The sequence below is a fragment of the Eptatretus burgeri genome, chromosome 12 (genome assembly GCF_056783735.1).
Source record: "Eptatretus burgeri isolate ZD-2024b chromosome 12, Ebu_testis_v1, whole genome shotgun sequence".
Taxonomy (NCBI): Eukaryota; Metazoa; Chordata; class Myxini; order Myxiniformes; family Myxinidae; genus Eptatretus; species Eptatretus burgeri.
This window is the reverse complement of record NC_140972.1, coordinates 55751724-55775723: the sequence shown is the minus strand read 5'-3', so window position 1 is coordinate 55775723 and position 24000 is coordinate 55751724. Positions and strand designations below refer to the sequence as shown.

At 43.7% G+C, this 24000-nt stretch overlaps 1 protein-coding gene across 16 annotated transcripts in view; it reads right to left on the bottom strand.

Annotated features, from left to right (window-relative positions):
* Positions 1 to 24000, bottom strand: part of LOC147015668 (sideroflexin-5-like) — a 380656-nt gene that overhangs the window by 248583 nt on the left and 108073 nt on the right. For all 16 annotated transcript variants that reach the window (XR_015049781.1, XM_085848047.1, XM_085848062.1 and 13 more), the window contains one exon: positions 9353 to 9378. Coding sequence is in view for 15 of the 16 variants with exons in the window: in XM_085848047.1 (XP_085704173.1) it covers positions 9353 to 9378 (26 nt within the window). In the remaining variant the exon portion in view is untranslated. The remainder of the gene's footprint in view (positions 1 to 9352; positions 9379 to 24000) is intronic.

Genomic DNA, 24000 nt, shown 5'->3' with positions numbered 1-24000 from the left:
GTAAGGATGGTTTACACCATGGTCCTCTCTTCTGGCTGTTAAATATGTTTCTTTATTGATTATTTCCTCATTGTAGTTTGTGAAATGATATCACTGTTATTGAGTGTTCTGATTTAAAATGATTGCTTTCTGGGTTTTTTGGTTGAATTTTGAAATAATTCCTTTCTAAAATTTGTCATGAATAACCGGCATTAAATCAGCAAATATACATGTTTTGTGAGTTATCATATCTGTTACAAACTCAAAACCATCGTGATCACATCCTTGACAGATTAAAAAATTGTTTCATTTCTTGTTTATAAAGAGGGTTCATCATCTGGGATATTAATACCTGAAATATTAATCATCTTAAATTGCATTGAAATGAGACTCAAAATGATGTTTCCACATGCTTCAAGCACAAATCCTGTTTGCAGTTGGAGTAGAATGTCAACCAGGGAGTGAAAGTTTTGTTGGAGAACAAAAAAACAAAAGTCAGTTTTGAGAAAGAGGAAGCAGTGGTGAGTTTGAGCAAAATGTCCAAACTCTGACTGAATGCTTAGAATGTGGTCTTATAACTGCAATGTGATGTGTCAGTAACATCTTAAGTCTGTAGACATTTTTTTCCATAACCAAGTCACGTAAATGTGCCTCAACAGCTTATATCGACAAAATGGAGGGAGACTTGGGAGAATCAACCAGTTTTTGTCAGGAGTGCATCATTGTTATGGAAAATATTATAAAGAATGAGAAACTTTTTCTGTCTTAAAATAACGATGCATAAATGGAGTTGCTATGCGATGATTGTAAAATAGTGAGGATAAACAGGATTTTTTTTTTGTATGCAATGCCGAGGCTCATGGCCGAGGATCAAGATCCTCAAGATCAAGATCAAGGTCAAGATCAAGAACGAATGAGGATGTAACAGAAAAAAAGGAACAGTAGGAAAATATGGAGGGAATACACACTAACAGCAGGGATGAAGGACAAAATCGAGGGAGACTTGGAGAAATAATGGATGTGGGGAAGAATGGGGATAAGGGGAGGACACAGGGGGTGAACAAGATGAATACAGCCACAAACTCTCGAGAAGGAAAAACTGGAAACTTTGAAAGAGATGGGCATGGAGATGGTTAATATGGGCAGAAAGGATCATGGCTGTGGATGGGGGATGATCTGAAATGGTGGTGAACAGCATTTTTCTTGAAGCCCTGGAGGGAAGAATGACATTGACGAGGGAAGGGAAGTTAGTTCCACAGGTTTTAAAAAAGAGGAACGAATGAGTAGAGGTGAGTAGATGGAGGAAGACTTGGCCAAACAATGGGTTTAGGTAGGAATGGGCAGGAGAGGATGTATAGGGTCGACAAGGTGGAGATACAGAAGGAACTCCAAGGAGTGGAAACTGGAAATTTTGAAGGAAGAGGGATTGGGGTGGGGAGGGAGCATTGTTGAGGGTAGAAAATGTCATGGTTTCGGATTGAGGATGATCTGAGATGGTGGTGAACAGCTGTCTTCAAAAAGATATTGAAAAGAATGTGGAAGTTGGTTCCAAAGGTGGGGAAAAGAACGAATGAGTGTAGGTGAGCTGTGAGGTTGGATTCAAGTATTTTCACCAGAAGGGGGTTGATAGTGGACCATGTGTACCCTGCAGAAAGCTGTGGGGAGGGGGGGGGGACAAAGCACAGAAAGAGCAGAGGGTGCAAGACCAGAAAGGAAGTGGTAGAAGACAGAGAGACCACCGATTTGTCTGCAATGTGAAAGTGATAGCCCCAGTCTCAGCATTTTGCATTACAATTTTGATGTATGGCATTAATTTTTCTACTTCATGTGGATAACTGATTTCCATGATCGCCATTTTTAGCCTCACCCCCGACAGTCAGGTGCCAGGAGCATACTTGAGCATATTTGGATGAATCAAATTGTACACTTGATCATGTTGAGGCAAGAACTTTATTAATGTTTTCCGATTTGGGGTCCAATGTGTGAAAGTTCAGTGATGGCTCCGAGTATGTGTTTTTTTGTGACAACTGGCCAAGCAGAACCAGGCAAGTTAGGTGGTCAGCTCAACTGGTACAGCTCGAGGTGAAACAGCCAATTCCCGCTGTTTCTCGTCTTCCTCTCAAAATGGCTTCAAACATGTCATCAAAATAAATCATTCTATGGTTAGTTCCCAATCTTTTGCTTGTGATCTTTAAGATTTTTTGATTCTTGTTTCAGTAGTTTCAGCTTCTGGCGCTGAACTGCTCATTTATTTATTGCTCATGAAATAATTCTTGAGACAGCACAAAATACAGTGCTTTGTTATATATGCTTGATTCTGATCATCGCTGCACAGACTCAGACCACAACTTGATCAAGACCTGTACATGAGATGTTTTCCTAAGAATGGCACCGCACACTATACTCTGTCATGTTCACCATCATCTAGACTTCCTTGCCCAGGTAAGCCTGATGACAAAAGCCCCCCGCTCCCCCCACTATCCCAAGTCTCACTTGCACTCCATATCCTAGGTTTCATGAAGAGCCCATGGTTCCTGTTGGGTTGGCTGCTTGTGAGGGCTTAAAGCACATAAATGCTCGTGAGCGGCAGAAGTGACTATTTCCCGTTCAAGCACAACATGACACATATAAACACATCTCTACTGTCCTAGTCCTACGTTTAATATTTGTACAAGCTTCAACATAAGCTTGATATATTTTTTTAAAGTTTCACGGGAATGTCTTAGCATTCGTGTTATTGAAATTTCTATCTTCAAGTAACAAGTTCAAAAAAGATGACGATATATTATAAAGAACTAGTCTTGCTGGTGAAGGCTAGTGTTGATCTGTGGTGATGGAAAAGTAAACAATGGATGAAATCAACAGGATGTTGATCGAAGTGTGCGAACTGCTGTGGGAAGCAAGCAAAACTGATGTTTCTGGTGTTAACCCTTCATCGGATGCTTGCAAGAGGTGACAGGAACAAAAAGATAACATGTTCATTAATTAAAATACAACACACAACAGTCATTTTTAAGGCCATTTTCCCTGCTAGAGTGGGGGTTAGCCTTGTGGACCCCATGACAATCTTCTCCACCTTGCCCTATTTTCTGCATCTCCCCTTGTTAACCCCCTTTACCCACATTTCTTCTTCCACCACATTTAGCCACATCATTCTCGGTCTTCCCCGTCCTTCTCCATTAATTTCCATCACTCGTCTTACCCAGTCACTTTCATCCTTCCTCAACACATGACCCAACCATCTCAACCTGTTTCTCTTCACAACATCCATCAAAGGCTCTATTTCCTATCATCTTCTGCAATTCATCATTTGTCTTCCTCTCTCTCAACGATATTCTGCACATCCACCGAACCATTCGCATTTCCACCCTGTTGAACTAGAAAAAGAACAAGTTTCCTTTTGGGGTCAATGTTTGCAAGAGGCGATTGGAGCAATCACGATTACAAGTTCATAACACGTTATACCATATAATTGTTGTTGAACTGGAAGTGTAGAGAAAATGCTGTCAGGGTCAAGGCTGAGGGTTTGAGTGATTACAGTTTGGGTTATTACTGAACCTGTTCATCCACATTATCACAGTTTATCACTATTCAGGTCAGGTCAGGTATGGGAGCATGTGCCAGAACAGCACGTCGCTGCGTCCACTTTCCGCTGGTACTCCAGGGGCCTCCGTCTGGCCATCCCCCAGGCAGATGCCAGGCCCATCCCCATCTCCTTGAGATGATGGTCAACCTGTTGCAACCATGAGGCACGTGGTCGACCCACTGGCCTCCTCCACTCATGAGACTCCCTCGCTGAGAGAATCTGGTGAGCAGGATCAGAGTCAGGAAAACGAGCCACATGTCCATACAGCCGCAACTGATGCTCACGGACTATGCAGGTAACAAATCTCATCCGAGTCTCTCTCAGCAACCGCTCGTTGGACACAAAATCCGACCAGCAATAGCCAAGGATTCTCCGAAGACACCTGGTACCAAAGGAATTAAGTCTCCGTCTCAGATCCTTGGTCAGAGTCCAAGTCTCGCACCCATAGAGCAAGACTGGAAGTACCAAGGACCTGAAGACTCGGACTTTCGTCCTCCCGCACAGGTACCGGCAGCGCCACACCCCATGATCCAGTGAATCCATGACTCCCCAGGCCCGACCCAGACGTCTATTGACCTCTGACTCGCAGCCAGCAGAGACATGAATATCACTGCCAAGGTAAGTGAATCTCTCCACGACCTCAACATCCTCACCACAAACAGACACAGACAGGACAGCAGCATCCAAGATGTCACCGAAAGCCTGGATCTTAGTTTTGACCCAAGAAACCCGTAATCCCAGCGGCTCCGACTCCTCATTCAGCACCTCGAGGGCCCCCAAAAGGATGTCTAAAGTCTCCGCAAAGATGACTGCATCATCTGCAAAGTCAAGGTCCGAGATCTTGACATTCCCAAATGACGCACCGCAACTTGATCTCTCCGACATCCTCCCTAGAATCCAGTCCATACAAGTGCTGAAAAGTGTGGGGGCAAGTACACATCCCTGACGAACTCCAGTAACAACTGGAAATAAGTCAGAGATGGTGCCACCACACTTCACAGCACTCTCAGTACCAGAGTAGAGTTCAGACATCAGATCGATCAGTTTTGGTGGCACCCCACGAAGACCAAGAATCCTCCAGAGGACATCACGATTCTCTGAATCGAACGCTTTACAGAGATCAACATAGGCTGCAAGCAGCCCCTGCCGAAACTCTCGTCTGCGTTCGGTGAGGACATGAAGTGCAAGGATACGGTCAATCGTTGACCTCTTTGGTGTAAAGCCTGACTGCTCTGGACGCTGGTGCTCAAGCAGATGGTGGCGAACCCTATCGAGAATTATCCGAGCAAAGACCTTGCCCGGCACTGAGAGCAGCGTCACCCCTCGGTAGTTGTTGCAGTCTTGGCGATCACCCTTCCCTTTCCAGAGAGGGACAACAAGGCCCCTCTTCCAGTCAGTTGGGATGATGCCTGTGTTCCAGGCAGAGCACAAAACTGCATGCAACGACACGAGTGCAGCATTTCCACCAGCCTTGAGAAGTTCGGCATGGATGCCACAGATCCCTGGAGCTTTGCGCCGTTTCAACTGGTTCACTGCAGCCCGTGTTTCCACAAGCGTAGGTGGACCACAGTTGATTCGAGGGTCAGCAACAGGGATTGTAACACCCTTGACGTCCAACTCGACAGTTGGGGGATCAGCCTGGTACAACCGCTCAAAGTAACCGGCCCAGCGGGCCTTCACTTCAGACTCCTCTGTCAAGAGCCTACCACTCTCTGCTCGAACTGTAGTGCTCCGAGGGATGGGCTTGGATGAACGTAATGCGCGAATTCCCCTGTAAGCGGGATGAGAATCACCTGTCCACAGGTGATGCTCTACCCCCTCACAGATTCCTCGCACATAGGCCTCCTTGTCCACCCTCAGTGCACGTACAGTTTTACGCCTCAGCTCCCTGAACAGCTCAGCTCTGCCATTCAGCCTGGCCCTGCGACTCTGGTCAATGGTATCCAGTGTCCCTTGAGAGACAAAATTCTTCTTTGCCCTGCGGTGAGCTCCAAGGCATCCACCGGCAACATCAAGGACGGTGGTCTTGAAGGCGCTCCACAACTCTTCAGGACCCCCCAAAGCACCCAGACCCCCCAAGTGTCCACTCAGCCTGTTCGCAAACTCCTCAGCTACTCTCTCATCCCTGAGCTTGGCAACATCCAGTCTCAGCTGGGATGGTACCATTCTCCTGGATTTAAGGTGCAGCTTTAGAGTTGCTACAACAAGCCTGTGGACAGTATTGAGGAACTGAGCACTCCGGTAGACCCTGCAGTTCTGGATCATCCTCCAATGACCGTCAATGAGGACATGGTCAATCTCCTTTGCCACACCACCAGCATTGGAATACCAAGTCCAGCGATGAGCTTGTGGGCGCTGAAACCATGAACCAGCCACCCTAAGTCCATGACTTCTTGCAAAGTCAAGGAACTTAGTGCTATTCTGGTTCATAGTTCCTGACCCATGGGGACCAACACACACCCCATAACCGTCCCTATCAGTTCCAGTCGATGCATTGAAATCCCCCAAGACTAGAAGTGTATCTCGTCTGGGGCACTGATCAACCACAGACTCGAGTGTGGCGTAGAATGCATCCTTCACGGTGAGATCACTCGCCTCAGTCGGAGCATAAACAGAGACCAGGGAAATGACACCTAGGAGTGACGAATCCTTAATCTCATAATACGCTCGTTGACCGGTGTTACCTCAATTATCATTGGGGTCAGCTTATTGGACACAGCTACAGCAACTCCTTGGGTATGGTAACCATCAGAGCGACCAGACCAATAGTAGGTGTAACCACCCACCATTATCTCGCCGCAATCCGGTCTCCGAACCTCAGAGAGAGCTGCAATCCCGATGTCCAAACGCTTGAGCTCAGATGATAACAGAGACAGGTGATCATCCTCTCTTAGGGATAGGACATTCCAGGCACCCACCCGAAAGGACCGCCTCAGGTTAACCCAAGGAGACCGCCGTCTGGTGGACGACACCTCAGCACCACTCCGACACACTCTCCCGCAATCTGACCCAGGGATGTTACCCCGTGGTTTCCCTCCTATCAAAGATTGGGGGTCCCGAAGGCTTTGCCCCAATCCCGTCATCCGGTGAGCTGCCCTGCGAAGGGAAGCTGCACAGGAGGTACTCCCACGGAGTGGGTTTTCAGATTTTTTTGCGTTTTTGCGTTTTGCGGAATGAAGGGTTTTACGGTGGCCGGAGTGCAAATCCTGCCACCAACCTCCTAATAAGAAGTGACCCAACTGCAGGAGGACGTCCGCAGACACAGTTGGGCACTAGATATGGATGGCCGTTGGCTCACAAGGAGCTCCTCCGCCCTTTGACAGGTTTTGTTTTTAATCCTGCTGGGTGTCCATATCCAAACACCCTCCTCACCAGAAACCTGGTGGGGGAGACGGTTTAGTCGCCGACAACCCGACCATGGAACAGGTTAGTAGAGGTTTACATGGTACCTGTAGCAGGTCACAGATCGAACCTGACCTGACAGACCTGACAAGTTCATAACACGTTATACCATATAATTGTTGTTGAACTGGAAGTGCAGAGAAAATGCTATGTCAGGGTCAAGGCTGAGGGTTTGAGTGATTACAGTTTGGGTCATTACTGAACCTGTTCATCCACATTATCACAGTTTATCGCTATTCAGCATACTTTACCCCTCTTCATGCATTATACCACACTTTATCCCCCCTACACCTCTCAATATGTTACTTTGAACCAAATCATATTTCCCTGAAGGAGGCTCCTGGTTTTATCATTCTGCGATTTGGCTCTTGTGCCCATTGCAATATATAATGAAGGAAGCTGAAGCACTAACAAAATGCCTTCAAGGGTACCTGGCAAACATAATTGTTGTCTTCTGTCCTTCATGTTTGTGAGTGGTGACTCAGAAATGTTGTTCTGCAAGCAGGATGAAAGGGGAATAAAGAAGCGAAAGGTGAAAAGTCCAAGATTTTGAGCAAAAACAAGGAGGGGTTACTGGAAGAATGTGTACATCCTTGAAGAACTGGAGAGGATTGAAGGGCTGAAAGAATAGAATGAGCAACACCAAAATGGAGACAGTAAAACAAAAAATGAGGCCATGACCTGTCAGCAATGGGAGAGCAACAGGCCTTGTTCTTCAGCTTCTTTGTGGGAGATGCCAATTAATGTTGAGAGCTTTAGCTGCCCCACAGAATTCGGGAGAGAGATAGAGAGATAGAGAGATAGAGAGAGAGAGAGAGAGAGAGAGAGAGAGAGAGAGAGAGAGAGAGAGAGAGAGAGAGAGAGAGAGAGAGAGAGAGAGAGAGAGAGAGAGAGAGAGAGAGAGAGAGAGAGAGAGAGAGAGAGAGAGAGAGACGGAGGCGGAGGCGGAGGCGGAGGCGGAGGCGGAGGCGGAGACGGAGACGGAGGCGGAGACGGAGACGGAGACGGAGACGGAGACGGAGACGGAGACGGAGACGGAGACGGAGACGGAGACGGAGACGGAGACGGAGACGGAGACGGAGACGGAGACAGAGAGACAGAGAGACAGAGAGACAGAGAGACAGAGAGACAGAGAGACAGAGAGACAGAGAGACAGAGAGACAGAGAGACAGAGAGACAGAGAGACAGAGAGACAGAGAGACAGAGAGACAGAGACAGAGAGAGAATATAAGTGAAGAGAAATGTGAAAAATAATTAACCCTCGTCAGAGAAGAGAGAAGCAGAGGCACCAGTCGATAGGGGAGAGAAGTATTCCAGTATCCTATGGATAAAAGCCTTGTAAGTCATGGGAACTTCAAATTTAGCAAAGAAGGACTTGGTTTGATGGAGGATGACCAGTTTATGGCTGGCCTTGGAGACCAGCCTGTTTACATGGTCTGTCCAGGAGAAGTTGCATTTGATGGTGAGGCCCAGAAGCTAAAGTGACGAAATATCTTACAGTGGTTGATTTTGGGAAATATATAAGTGGGTTTATGAGATTATCTTCTGAAGAGACAAGGTGACAGTTTGACATTTGATAAGAATGATTGACATATCTCATTTGTCATACCAGAATCTTATCTTTCCAGGTCACGAGAGAGGGAAAAATCTGCTACTGTCCTGTCATTAGGATGGGGTATAATACCATATTAAGTGGAGTTATGTACAAAGAGGAAAAGAGGGTTACACACTTGAATTGATTAATTTTTTTTACTCGAAAAGAGAAACTACAAGATGTGCTGGGTTATTTGAACGAGTTTATGGTGATGTGTCTATTGACATCCATCCTGATGTATCGGCTTGTTCTCTCCATCTATATTTTTTCATCTTCTGATTGCTCTAATTCTTTATCTTCCCACCATCTAACCAGGTTTAGGAGTTTAACCAAATCTCAAACTCAGGATTTGACATTGAGATCCACTGATCTAAAAAAAAAAACACTTTAAACCATTGCAGCAACAGTCTAACAACACTCCAATGTTGGAGCACCTTTAGTGGGTCATATCATGTTTATTATGTTGTAGAAGCAACACCTACAAAAAAGTGCATTTTTTACTACTCGACTGGTAAATATAAAGTATTGAGCAATTCCTCTGTCAAGACTGCCGCACACTCTTCAAAGACCTTTGACCAGTGAATGAGAAAGTTTGTTCTGAAATGCTTGGAAAAGTATCCCAGCTTTTTGCTATTTACACCAAAATTCTGACAACACGTGTGTTGTGTGCGCGTGTGTGTGCAATGTGTTTAGTGCTGGACAGCAATCTACACAGTGTGGCCACATAGCAGCCCGCAATGTGTAGCAGCTGAGACTTTAGTACAACAGAGGTTTCACAGAATGGTACTCACAATAGGCGTTCCAAAAGGGATGAAACCTGAGAAGACAAAAATTCTCTCATTATATTTTAATCACAGGGCAAATGCTTCCCACATTAAAACCCAGACACCAAGCAGAAGGGAAACATTACGTTCTGAATTAAAGCTGTATTACTCAAAATTACTTTCTTATTTCTTGCAATTTCGTAATGAAAAAAGCAGCTTGGCAGTTTTCCTACAGGCCGCTTGCCTTGCCGGTGGCCTCATGGTTTGGAAAGCACTTAAAGTGAAAGGGGAGCTGGATTTTCCTACAAGAAAACATTTGATGGTTTTAATTATAATCACCTGAATATGATTCTTTCCACTGTTATTACACCGGCCACTAGATGCTAATTATTTCAATTTAACGCAATTTTAATGTCAACAGAAATACACAGCAGTGCCATTAGAGGAATGAAGGCATTCTGGTTCTCCATGTAAAAAGAGCCGTTATTTGACGAGTGCCAGATGTGTACCGCTTTAAAGATATGGTGGTAAATACATCGTGCCGCGTGAGTACATTCATGCTTAAATTTGGTTGCTTTAAAAATTAAAAAAAAAATTTTAGCCACTCAAACAACCAGTTTACTGTTGAGCTGCCTGTTGCGATACTTTGTGTGCCCTTAGAAAAGCCTCCAGCATTGCAAGCATAGGCCCCTAACTGACAGCCATACTTTCCTGCCACCGCATTACACCATCAATGCTGCTCTGCATCATAGAACGCAAATCTGCAGAGGCACAATTGGCCTATTTAAAGAAAACCGCCATGCTTCATTATGCCGATTGTGGTTAGCTGCTTGCAAGTGCGGGTGGCACTAGAAAATTGCCACGTGCGACTGTGGTGGTTTGCAAACTTTAAGCAAAATAAATTAACATGTACATATTTGTTCTTGAGCATTTATACAAAGTAAGCCAGGTTATGACAAGATACAACAACAAAAATAATATAATGAGTTGCAGCAGGTCGATAAAACAAGCAATGGAATGAACTATCAACAAAAAAGAAACCTTAAAGTGATGATGAAATGAGTTTCAATAAAAAACAAGAATGGCACTCGTTGAGTGCGTAGTCTCGCCTCATGCATTGTTAATTGTTAAATGAAAATACTACCATTATGACCCACTGCTATTACGGCCCATATACCCGTATCATCCATGCACCATATTATGTCACATAGTTTCTTGGCATGGGTTATGAACGTCATAAATTTAATTCTTCACTCAAATCGAGTCATCGATCAGATATATGAAGTTTCAGAGTTTTTGGATAAAGATTTCAATTCCACCAATTATGGCTGGAATACCACTTTACTGATGATGTCATCCTTATCACGCTACATCCCCCATGGAGAGTTGATGACATGGAGATTGATGAGAGTTGACGACATAATTTAAATTTTTTTTCGTTGAACAGTTTCGGAGAAAATGATGTCAATTTTTTCCCTTTAATCCAATATGACTGCCATACCAGGTGACCTATGACATCAGAGTTACAATTAAAATTCTCCATGTGGAGTCCCTCCTATGTTTAAAGTTTTGCTTCGATCGGAGAAGCGGTTGCAGAGAAAAACATTTTTACAGGCAGACAGACAGACACACACAGATAGACACACAGACACACAGACAGGGGGCATTGCAATGGTCTCGCATCCCCTTCAGGGAGAGACTAATTAAGGATATGTTCTGCAACTTTATCAGGACATGGTAGTAAAAGTTTTACATGATAATTCAAAAGGGTTGACAATTGTTCTTGAACACGTGGAACAAGCAGGAGAAAGAACAGGAATCCTGTGCTCGATTAAAAAATAAAAATTATTTTGATAAATGACACAAAACTGTATGTGATACAAGTCATGCTGTGTGTTATCTGTGACATCTTTCACAGAAAGCCACATGACACCAAGGTCAAGAAGAACCCTTAAATATAGTTTGTGCCATGTGGTTTCTGTCTCATTGCCTTTCATCTGACAGATACTCAAATAGTGAATGAACAATTAAAACAAAAATAAAAATGACAGATATGTGTCCACCAACCGCTTTGACCTACGGGTGTTAAAAGATGATGCTTTTACTACGGCAGTGGTGGTTAAAGCGTCAGATTGACCTGAAGCAGATACTCTTCAATCTTTCAGCTTATAAAGTCGGATAAAAAGAAGGAAAAATGCAATCAAATTATGAAAAGGATAAGGGAAAATGGTGTTGATTGCAGATTATACACAAATGCTTGCTGTTTATTGTAACGAAATGCACGAAAGTTCAGCAAAGTGTAAATAGTTTACACCATAGCTCCTTGCCCGTCACTCAACCAAAGCACTGATAAAAGTACAGGCAGTAATATTATTCACAGTCATAGTATAGTGTAAATCAGTAATGTAGAATGAAGAACTAGTCTTGCTGGTGAAGGCTGGTGTTGATCTGGTTCAGCAGATAGGTAGAACAATGGATAGAATAAACAGGATGTTGATCAAGGTCTGCTTACGGCCATGGGAAGCAAGGAGAAGCTGAAGTTTCAGGTGTTAACCTTTAATCGGCACAAGAGGAAAGATTAACGAACGATGAAAGGTCCTCTTGTTCTCACAAAGGGTTAATGCACGAAAGTCAGTTTCTCCTTGCTTTCCATGGTGGTTAGCATTTGCCTCGATCAACGTCTTGTTGTTCTGTTCTGTAAATCAGTTCTGCTTCCAGGACTGAAATGCCACATGACAACCATTATAGAAATCAAAGCTTTGGTGAGTGATGGATACTTTTTTGGGAGAGGGTTTGGGGGTGACGTGGAACAAATTGCATGAGCAACACTTCATGTGCACATAAGACACTATAAAAGGGACATGAAACTAGTGCTGTTTGGAAGGCATCAAGATAGAGCAGTAGGAACTCTTCAAAAGTGATGTTAAGCATCCCAGATTATGTTCTTTACATGATAGATCAGGCACAGACCTTGCGAATGACCTTGCCATAAATACAGGTGCAAATTTTACTTCTGGAGCAGTAAGAAAGTATGCAAAGTGGTCTCAATGGAAGTGCAGAAGCTCAAAGCACCACTGTTGAGAAGAAGTAACCAAATGAAAAGGTTATTTATTGGCATTGGACAACAGTGAGATCAGCAAAGATGGAGGTATTTGTTCTTCACAGAGTTCTTTGCATTAACCAAGTGTGAGTTGTTTGGAAACCATCATCCATAGTTTCTTCAACATAAAAGAGAAAAACAGTATCATAGTCCATGTATAGAATCGACAGTGAAGCATGGTGGAGAATCAGTACAAGTTTGAGGCTACATATCAACTAATGGTGCTGGTGATCGACAAAAACACATAAGACGCTAAATGTTGACAAGTACAGATTCCGATTCATTATTAACTACTGCATTCCATTCCCTCAGGAACGTGACCCATCAAGTGGAGATTCATCTTCCAGCAAGACAATGATTCCCTGCATATAGAAAATGTGGTGAAATGATATCTTGACAGTAAATAGGCTCAAGGAACATGTATAAGCATGCTTTGTCCTGCACAAAGTTCATTTGTGAATGTTAATGAGATTCAAGGGATCCCATCAAAACTGAGAAGGTCAAATAGAAACCAAGTAACTTGTCTCAATTGTGGGGAGTAATGTATGACAATTAGAAGAATATTCCACAATTGTACATCGACAGACTGTTTGGCAGTGAGTGTGAAACCAAGGTGTAAATACGCTGAGGAAAGCAAAGGGATCACTGACGCAATACATGTACATTGTACGGCCTGCTGACGCCGAAACATTGAAGTTCTGTAAATATTTCTTATTTCTCAAAATATTTTCCAAAAAGCAATTTAGAGTATTCCACAAATTCTCTTTAAAGGCTTAAAATTAATGCTATAATACGAGTCGCATTAAACGGAACTTCAATGTAAGAGGCTATTAGGCCCACCAAGAATGTGCAATGGCATGGCGATCAACCTATGGTTGTTTGTCTGTGCTCTATCCTTTTTAAAGGCTAAGCTTCAAGAAAGGAAACAGCATGTACAATTTTTAGATCCTCGTGGAGATCTCTAAATCTTACTCACGTTGTTGTTCTTCATCTTCTTCTTGTGGACTTTTTTGTTTCATGGCCTACAGTTTTCATCAAAACTTCCTGAAACTTGGCATATATATATATATATATATATATATATATATATATATATACATATACATATAGATATACATATACATATAGATATACGTATATATATACATACATATACATATAGATATACATATATATATATATATATATATATATATATATATACATATAGATATATATATATATATATATATATATATATATATATATATATATATATATATATATATATATATATATATATATATATATATATATATATATATATATATATATATATACATATAGATATACGTATATATATACATATATATATACATATATATATACATATATATATACATATATATATATATATATATATACATATATATATACATATATATATACATATATATATACATATATATATATATATACATATAGATATACGTATATATATATACATATATATACGTATATATATATATATATATATATATATATATATATATATATATATATATATATATATATATATATATATATATATATATATATATATACATATATTTATATATACATATATTTATATATACATATATATATATACATATATTTATATATACATATATATACATATATTTATATATACATATATTTATATATACATATACATATATATATATACATATATATATATACATATATATATTTATATATACATATATATACATATATTTATATATACATATATTTATATATACATATATATATATATATATATATATATATATACATATATACATATATTTATATATATATATGTATATATATATATATATATATATATATATATGTATATATATATATATATATATATATATATATATATATATATATATATATATATATATATATATATATATATATATATATATATATATATATATATATATATATATACATATATATATATATATATGTGTAAAAATACCCTGCGCAGACAGTAACCATCTCCGATTTTGAAAAATTCCTCCCAGAAAAAAAAGTTATGACGTCAAAATATCTCCACGAATGGAAATCGCCTAAAAAAATTATCTCCGAAACTAGGCAAGCTTTTTGAATTCTGTTTGCGGGAATCGAGCAGGGCATTAGCAGAGATGAATTACCGCACATATGATGCATCACTATGACGTCATATCATTTTTTATGACATCATTCCTATTTTTTGTTTCACAACCCAGAGTTTTCATCGGATCTTCGTGAAATTTGCCATGTATATGCAGAAAGCCCACGCGCAGGCAGCAACCATCTCCAATTTTGGAAATTCTTCCTAGAAAAAAAGTTGACGTTATAACATCGCCGCTAATGGAAATCACCTATACCATTATCTCAGAAACTAGGCAAGCTGTTTGAATTTTGTTTGCGGGAATCAAGCCGGGCATTAGCAAAGATCATTTATCGCAAATCTGATACGTCACAATGACGTCATATTCGTTTTTATGACGTCATAATTAAGAGGACGAGGATCTTAGCTCATTTGAGCTTGTTTTTAATCTTTGGTATGACTTGGTCAAGGTTTGAACCACCTCTAGGGATCTAGGGAATGGATCTAGGGATCTCTAGGGATTGTTTCAGTTTCACTTTCCACCATCAGTGAATCTCACTTTGGGATGTCAGTTTTCAGATTCGTCATTAAAACTTGTGATGCAATGCAAATGCTTATAACAAAAGTCATCAGAAACGATTTTTGAGGGTTTCTTTTTCATTTTCTGAGGCGTCTAAATTGTCTTAATGGTCTTAAAAGGGCTTAAATGGTCTTTCAAGGTATATGAAGGTTCTAAGGTTCTAAAGGGTGGAAAGGGGTGTAAAGGGTCTAAAGAGTGTAAAGATCAACCATATCGAAGGGGTCTAAAGTGTCCTCAGGGTCCCAAAGGGGTCTAAGTGGGGCCAAGAGGTCTAAATGGGTCTAAGGGGTCTAAAGGTAAAAGAGCAAAAGGGTCTAAAGTGTCCAAATTGTCTTAAAGTGTCCAGAGTGTCTTAAATTGTCTAAAGGTCTTAAAAGGTCAATTGGTCTGAAAAGTGTACACAAGGTCGAATAAGGTCTATTGGTCTCTTAATGATCTAAATGGGTATGAAGGGGTTGAAGGGTTCTAAAGTGTGTAAAGGTCTGAGGGGTCTAAATAATCTTTAAGCGGTCTCAAGGGTCTAAGCCCTAAGGGGTCTAAACAATGTAAAGGTCTAATGGGTTAAAAGGGTATGAAGGGGTCTAATTGGTCTAAAGGGTGTAAAGGTCTTGGGGTTTAAATGGTATTTAAAGAGTCCAAAGGGTGTAAAGTTCTCAAGGAGTGCAAGGGGTCCAAAGGGTCTGCGGTGTTTAAAGTTCTAAAGGTTATGTTCCAATAGGATGTAGCGGAATTAATAGATGTAAGCATGGTCAAATAATAGGTAATTAATAGATGTTGGCAGGGCCCATATCAATTCAAACAGTCGGTAATTAATATAAAGACTCACAGGGGTCCATTGAGGCTTCACCCCTGTATCCCCCATTCCTTACCCAATCCCTACCCTGAGGGTGGGTGGACTTTGCACAGTTTAAGCTTGGTCAAAAGGGTCTTACAAAGGTCTAAGGAGTGTAAAGGGTCTAAGGGGTCTAAAGGAGTGTAAGGCATCTAAAGGGTCTATGTTGTCTCTAGGTCTAAAAATTCCATTGCAATTGTATGTAACGGAATTAACAGATGTAGGCATGGTCAAATAATACGTAATTAGAAGACGTAATCATGGTCCAAGCCACATTGAAACAGTACACAACTCGAGGGGGAGCACTCGGTAGAGTGCAAAACCTCCGCCGCCAATACTGCTGAGTCACTTAAGTGAACCTGATATCCTATTCATTGTAGGTCAAAACGGATCAGACTCTACTGAACCACGATTGAATAAACTAAACTAAATCGACGTGCATGTAGAAATGCCAAAAAAAAATCAAAATTTTTTTGAAAAAAAAAGTTGCAAAATTTCTAATTTTTTTTTCTCTAACAAATTTTTTTTGAGGGGGGGGAGGTTGGAAATCACTCAAAACATGTAGAAATGCAAAAAAAAAAAAATTCAAATTTTTTTTTTGAGAAAAAGTTGCAAAATTTTGTTGTTTTTTTCTCGAACAAATTTTTTTTTTGGGTTGGAAATCACTTAAAACATGTAGAAATGCAAAAACAAAAATTCAAATATTTTTTCAAAATGGCCGCCATAGCGGCCATATTGGACTTTGGACCAAGTCCAAAATCTAATGGCATGATCCTTGGACCATACCTAACCCCCCACCAAGTTTCGTCGAAATCCGTCCAGTAGTTTTTCCATAATACTGTTCACAAACAAACAAACAAACAAACAAACAGACAGGGGTGAAAACAGTATCCTCCGTCCATCTTTGATGGCGGAGGTTAATTAATGTAATACCCACATGTGCCCATAGAGGCTTCACCTCCCCCCCCTGCCCCTCTCATTGTCGTTCCCACTCTGAAGCTTGATGGGGTTCATGCATTTAAGCTCGACAAAAAGGTTTTGAAAGGGTCAAAGGGATGTAAAGATCTAAGGGGTCTAAATGGTCGACGGGGTCTAAAACGTACTGTGACATCCACGGGACTTGAACAGTCCCGCCAACGTAGAATGAGCCGAAACGATGGAGGCGGTTTATTTATTTAACCCAAAGATGGCGGTTCTAATCGCTTTACCGCAAACGGGACGAGGAAGGTGGCACGAGTCGCTTTTCACTGAGTTGATGATGTTTATTTGTTTTTATTATTAACCAGAAATAACAAGACTCAGAAAGAAAAGGGATCCGGGGAGATTCGACGGGATGGTGTGGGATCGGGCGTGGGGAAAACACAGCCAATTCCAATGAATATACAATCCTCAAACCCTCTAAGGTGCCAGGTACACGCAGACGCGCGCACACACACACACACACACACACACACACACACACACACACACACACACACACACACACACACACACACACACACACACACACACACACACACACACACACACACACACACACACAACGTAGCTATTTCTGGTGGTCAGGCTGGACCGTGGTGTGGACGCAACTGTCCCTGGATTGGCGTCGGACGAGCTGGCCTTGCTCTCGTCAGGGGGGCAGGAGAAACCGTGGTGCTGTCGACCTCCTGGTCCTGGCCCAAGTCCGCTCACAGCCACCAGGGAACCAGTTCTGGCGCCAAGTTGCGAGCAGGAGAGGGAGGCAGGTCCGCCCGCCGTTCGACCCCGTACTCCGAGTCAGCAGAACCCCAGAGCCAACCAAGGTGAGGCACGAGGCTCAGCAAGGCTCCAAGACACGATGAAAAACAGGATCGAATCCGCGCAACAACAAGCACGCTTCCAGCACAACAACCTCCACCCCAAAAAAACACAATCTTTTGTCCCGATCTTCTTCCTCTTCCTTTTCGACCCCGAACAGAACCTTTTTATCCTTGGTCGTCATCACTTCCAATCGAGCCGTTTTATTGGCCCACCGCCGTCGCCTTCCGCCAATCGTGATCACGGGGCGGAGCCATCCGCAGCACTGTCCTGTGACGTCACGGCCAGCCTCCAGAGAATACCAAAAGGGGTCTACGCAGACACACTTACCCTATCCCGTGTCCCTATCTAATTACGTGACAATTATCATTTCCCCCTTGAAGAAATGAACATTTACTAGACAACTTATCACCACTGAATTGCTACTTATTACATCGAGATCCTGGTAAACTCAAACAGCATGGCATACCTAATTAAACATCCTAATTACCCTTTGAATGCATACCCCCCCTCAAACGTAACACTGCCCCCTCCTCTGGTACCGCAGCTCCTGCAAGGTATATCACAGGCGCTACCGTACCAGCCTTAACACTTACTGACTCACACCTAATTAACCTAACGAAATAAAGTAGGAGGGGAAATGGGCAGCGAGTCGCAGCTAACTTACCTATCCTGCTTAATGTACTACCCCCTTATGGCCTTATCCTCGCCTAAACAATCATTCTTTTTTTATTTTATTTTATCACATGAGAGCACTGAGCGAAGTTGCACTCCATCTTCTGGATCATCGCTCTTGCCCAACACTCTTCCAGTGATCTGGAGAGGGGAAACAAAAGGTTCCACAAAAACACAACACTTATACTTTACATTCCTACTCTAAGCCTTAACGACACTATTCACAGGATATTTACACTTGACCGCCTCCCCCAGTGGATGCTAATAGACCTAGCGGTACCTGGGGAGCCAATTTTTAAATTTGCTTGCCCCAAAATTATGCGGACATCATGCCCTTGCTGCACATGTGAAGTTGTGCGAGATCGAGTGGGACTCATACATCTTCACAACACTCACACCATGGTCATCATCACATTTCTAGGTCATGGTCCTCATTTTAATCATGCAGGCTGAATCCCGTCGTGGCCGTGGGGTGGGTTACCACAAGATGATGGGGCATCTCAGGTGCAACCATGCCCACAGGTAAGCTTTAGTCCAACCCGGACGTTTCTCCGCCCCGCTCCCTTTGATTCCCTCCCCCCTGGTAGCCATCAGCTCTCATCCCGTACAACACTCTGGAAGGGGTCTCACTGGCTCCTCTGGCCTTCCTGGGTCGCCAAGGTCCTACCCGCCTTGGTCGCCCAACCAGACCCTCTCCCAGTTGCCTCCAGACACTGTCACCATTAGCCACCAGGTGGTGAATCTCCTTGAAGGGGGTCGCAATTCACGCTCACCGTGAGCTTCAGCAATCCCTGTGGACAAGCACATCATCCCCATCCACAAAACCCACATGACTCCCCCACCCCATCGGCCTTACATGTGACACCTGCATTTCTAACACTTCGCCGACCATGACCTTCCCTATTACCACACCATGTCCAATAAAAAAAATCAATGTGTGCACCATACATTTCACTTCTTAACTTAAAAAACTCACACAGCACTTCTCACCCGATCCACGCACCAGCCATTGGACAGCCACTCGTGCCCGCTTTGTTACCAATTACCCATTGTCCCTATTGTCACTCTAAAACCCAGCAGAACTTACAAACCCATGCCAATTTTCCCACAATTCATTTTTTTCCACCAAAGGAAGGCACTTCGCCACGATCTCAGCAGCCGAGCATGGCCCTATATGCTCACCCGATCTAGTCTCCCCGACCCCCGACAGTGATCTCCGGACCCGACCTATAAAAGGGCATCTCGGATAGACCTGGCGGTTCAGCAGGAGGATTCATCCTCTGAAGCATTTGGGTAATGCCAATTTCTCCCAGCCCCCCTCCTTGATCCCGTATCTCCGCCTGTCGGATCGTCACCGATGGCCTCTCGGGCACCCGACCCGACCGACTCCACGAGGCCAGCCTGGCCGCGCACTCGGCCGCTCGGTGCACGGTGGGTGGATCCTGTAGCTCCACCAGCGCTCGGACCTCAGGGTCAGGAAGAGCAGCTAAAAATTTATCGAGTGCCAGTCTGTCCCATGCCTCCACTGTAAGGTCCCGATACGCGATCCTAACTGATTGGTAAATGTCCTGTGCCAGCTCCTGCAATGTCTCGCCCGGCTTTAATCTGCGGTGCTGGAGCTGGGCCCGCACCAGATCACAGTTTGCCGCGAACCCAAACCGATGGCTCAACGCCTCGCAAATGTGGTAGCTGATCAACATCCCCTCCGCGATCACGTTTAACACATCTGCGGCTGGTCCCCGCAACGTTGCCACCAAATTCCCTGTACGTTCCTGCTCATTCCACCCGTTTAGTCGGGAAATGCACTCAAATTGCGTCAGAAAAGCTTCAACGCTCCCTGACCCGTCGAAATTTACCAGGGGGATCACTTTTACGGTGGCCCGCTTCTCAGTTTCTCCCTTGTCCGAATCCAGCCCAGGGATCAAACACCCTTGTGGCTGCGTATCCAATTTCAGAGCCCACTGTGGCCAAAGATGTTTTGTGGTGAGGGTCTCATGGGTCAATTTTGCCTCTTGTTCCAAACGTTGAATGGACCGATTCACCTCTTCCCGCAGGATCTTCTGGGCCCGCACAACCTCCTCCAAGGCTCCGTCGCGAGTTTGTAGCTGCTCCTCAACCAACCCGGACACTCTACTTTCAAAAGACGGCTCTACCAGGCCTTTATCCAAGACTTCATCTTGGCTCATAATTTTATCTTGTTCGTCCAAACGGGTCTCCAATCCTTTTACCTCCTCCGCCAAATTCATCCCTTGCTTCCTCAGCTCTCCCCACTCTTCAACTTGCAGCTGCATACGAGCATCCACACAGGCACGATGACGTTCCAGGCTTTCATCCACTTTATCAACCCGAATGTTCGTTGCATCAATTTTATCTACCAATTTTTTTCGTATATTTTCCCCCTCCAATGTAATTTCTACCTTTGTTTCCTCCAATCTATCCTCGAATTTACTTTGTATTTCTCCCAATTTAACATCCACACACTCCTGCATATCAGTTTTCATTTTCTCCATCTTTTCCCCCAATTCATCCCTCATTAAATCAATCCATGCACCCAACTGTTCCCCCATTACCCCCAATTGATCTGTCATTTCTGCCCTCTGTGCCACGATTTGATTTTCTATTTGTGCTGTCATGTCCCCTATTAAACGTTCCAACATTGTCTGGATCGACATCGCGCCGGTTTCCGGCGCTGCCGGCTCCGTTACGGGCGATGAAGCACGGTCCACGCTCGGAATGGGGGAGGTTCCAATCCGACCCCCGTCTCTCCCTCTATCTTCCCCCGACTCGCTGCCAGACACGTGGCCTTCCTCCTCAAACATCTGCACATCCGCCATGGTGCAGAAGTCCCGTTTGCCGCCAATTAAATTTAATTTGAAAACTCCCGCCAAAATTTTCCCGCGCTCGCGCGCTTTTCTGCAGTACTTTTATATTCCAATTTGTGGCGAGATTTTAATCTTGGTATATTCTCCCGATACCAAATATAATTTAGAGGGGTTCGAACATCCCACTCCTGACACCAATGTGACGTCCACGGGACTTGAACAGTCCCGCCAACGTAGAATGAGCCGAAACGATAGAGGCGGTTTATTTATTTAACCCAAAGATGGCGGTTCTAATCGCTTTACCGCAAACGGGACGAGGAAGGTGGCACGAGTCGCTTTTCACTGAGTTGATGATGTTTATTTGTTTTTATTATTAACCAGAAATAACAAGACTCGGAAAGAAAAGGGATCCGAGGCGATTCGACGGGATGGTGTGGGATCGGGCGTGGGGAAAACACAGACAATTCCAATGAATATACAATTCTCAAACCCTCTAAGGCGCCAGGTACATGCGCACGCACGCACACACACACACACACACACACACACACACACACACACACACACACACACACACACACACACACACACACACACACACACACACACACACACACAACGTAGCCATTTCTGGTGGTCAGGCTGGACCGTGGTGTGGACGCAACTGTCCCTGGATTGGCGTCGGACGAGCTGGCCTTGCTCTCGTCAGGGGGGGGCAGGAGAAACCGTGGTGCTGTCGACCTCCTGGTCCTGGCCGAAGTCCGCTCACAGCCACCAGGGAACCAGTTCTGGCGCCAAGTTGCGAGCAGGAGAGGGAAGCAGGTCCGCCCGCCGTTCGACCCCGTACTCCGAGTCAGCAGAACCCCAGAGCCAACCAAGGTGAGGCACGAGGCTCAGCAAGGCTCCAAGACACGATGAAAAACAGGATCGAATCCGCGCAACAACAAGCACGCTTCCAGCACAACAACCTCCACCCCAAAAAAACACAATCTTTTGTCCCGATCTTCTTCCTCTTCCTTTTCGACCCCGAACAGAACCTTTTTATCCTTGGTCCTCATCACTTCCAATCGAGCCGTTTTATTGGCCCACCGCCGTCGCCTTCCGCCAATCGTGATCACGGGGCGGAGCCATCCGCAGCACTGTCCTGTGACGTCACGGCCAGCCTCCAGAGAATACCAAAAGGGGTCTACGCAGACACACTTACCCTATCCCGTGTCCCTATCTAATTACGTGACAATTATCATTTCCCCCTTGAAGAAATGAACATTTACTAGACAACTTATCACCACTGAATTGCTACTTATTACATCGAGATCCTGGTAAACTCCAACAGCATGACATACCTCATTAAACATCCTAATTACCCTTTGAATGCATACCCCCCCCCCCTCAAACGTAACAGTACGTTCCAATAGAATAGTATGTAATTAATAAACGGGATCAATAGACGTACTCACGGTCCAAGCCAAACTCAAACTTTACGTCAATGAATAGAAATACTCACATGGGTCGACGGAGGCTTCACTTTGACCGACGCTTCACCCCGCTCCCCCTCCGCCCACCCCCCAACCCTTCAACACTCATGAGGGTGGGTGGAGTTTGCGCATTAAAGTTCTAAAGGTATGAAAAGAGTGTAAAGCATCTTCAGTGCTTAAAAGAGGTTTCAGGGGTATAAAGATTTAATGGGGTCTAAATGGGTCTGAAAAGATCTAAAACGGTTCCAAACGTTGAAAGGGTATAAATGTCTAAAAGGTACATTTCAATAGCATTCCTCATTGCAACTTGTGATGTAATGCGAATGGTGAATGGAAAAGGTCATCAAAATTGATTTCCAGTGAGTGTTTTCTTCAGTCAAGTGGCTAAAAACATGGACCACACCATAATCTGCGCCATCTTGTCAAGGATAACTCCTTACTTGCAGTGAGAGCTGAGATTACCCGTGACAAACGTGGACCCTCTGTTTCTTTATAGTGTGGCAGTTCTGGGAACTTAGACTCCAAATCAATGGCACACAACATATCGCAGTTCCCGAGATAGTTGTTTTGATCATGCTTAAGACAGATAATGTCCTTCCCTTGTGTCGAATGAGCTACAAAGGGAATATACATTGTGAGGGATAAGTGAGGCTTTCCCTCACTTTTCCCCTATTTTGCTCTCTCTTTCAACTTAAAACTCCATTAAAATCGCGTTCTCAACCTCATTAGCATATGCCGCCAAAACCCCATTAAAATTTTGTGTCAGAACTCAACCGCCACACCACTTTCAATCACGTTTTTAACATCACTTTCAATACCACTTTCAATGACACCTTCAACACCACTTTCAACCACAGCACAACCACCACTAGACTACAATTACCTCCATACCACAACACCAACAACCATCATCTCTCTTTGCTCGCACGCCATCCACTTCAGCCTCAACCATCGGTTTTCCACTGCAATGCAGTCCCAAGCACTCTTCAACCACAATGCCACTCAAACCACCATCTCAACCACTCACCTGTGATTGACGACAGCCACCACCATCGCACCTGCTCGGGGCGCCGCTTCTCCCCAGCTCAGAGCACCACGACCAACCAAGCTCTCTACCATCTTGTGCAACTTTGCACAAACATTTTTGGCTTTCCACCCTGTTGGCAGCAACCATCTTGCTGCCCGTGTAACCATCCGCGACCCTCCTGATACCAGCGGGGAGTGATGCACACTGCCCCCACATTAAGTCGGGAAGTCGGCCCCATG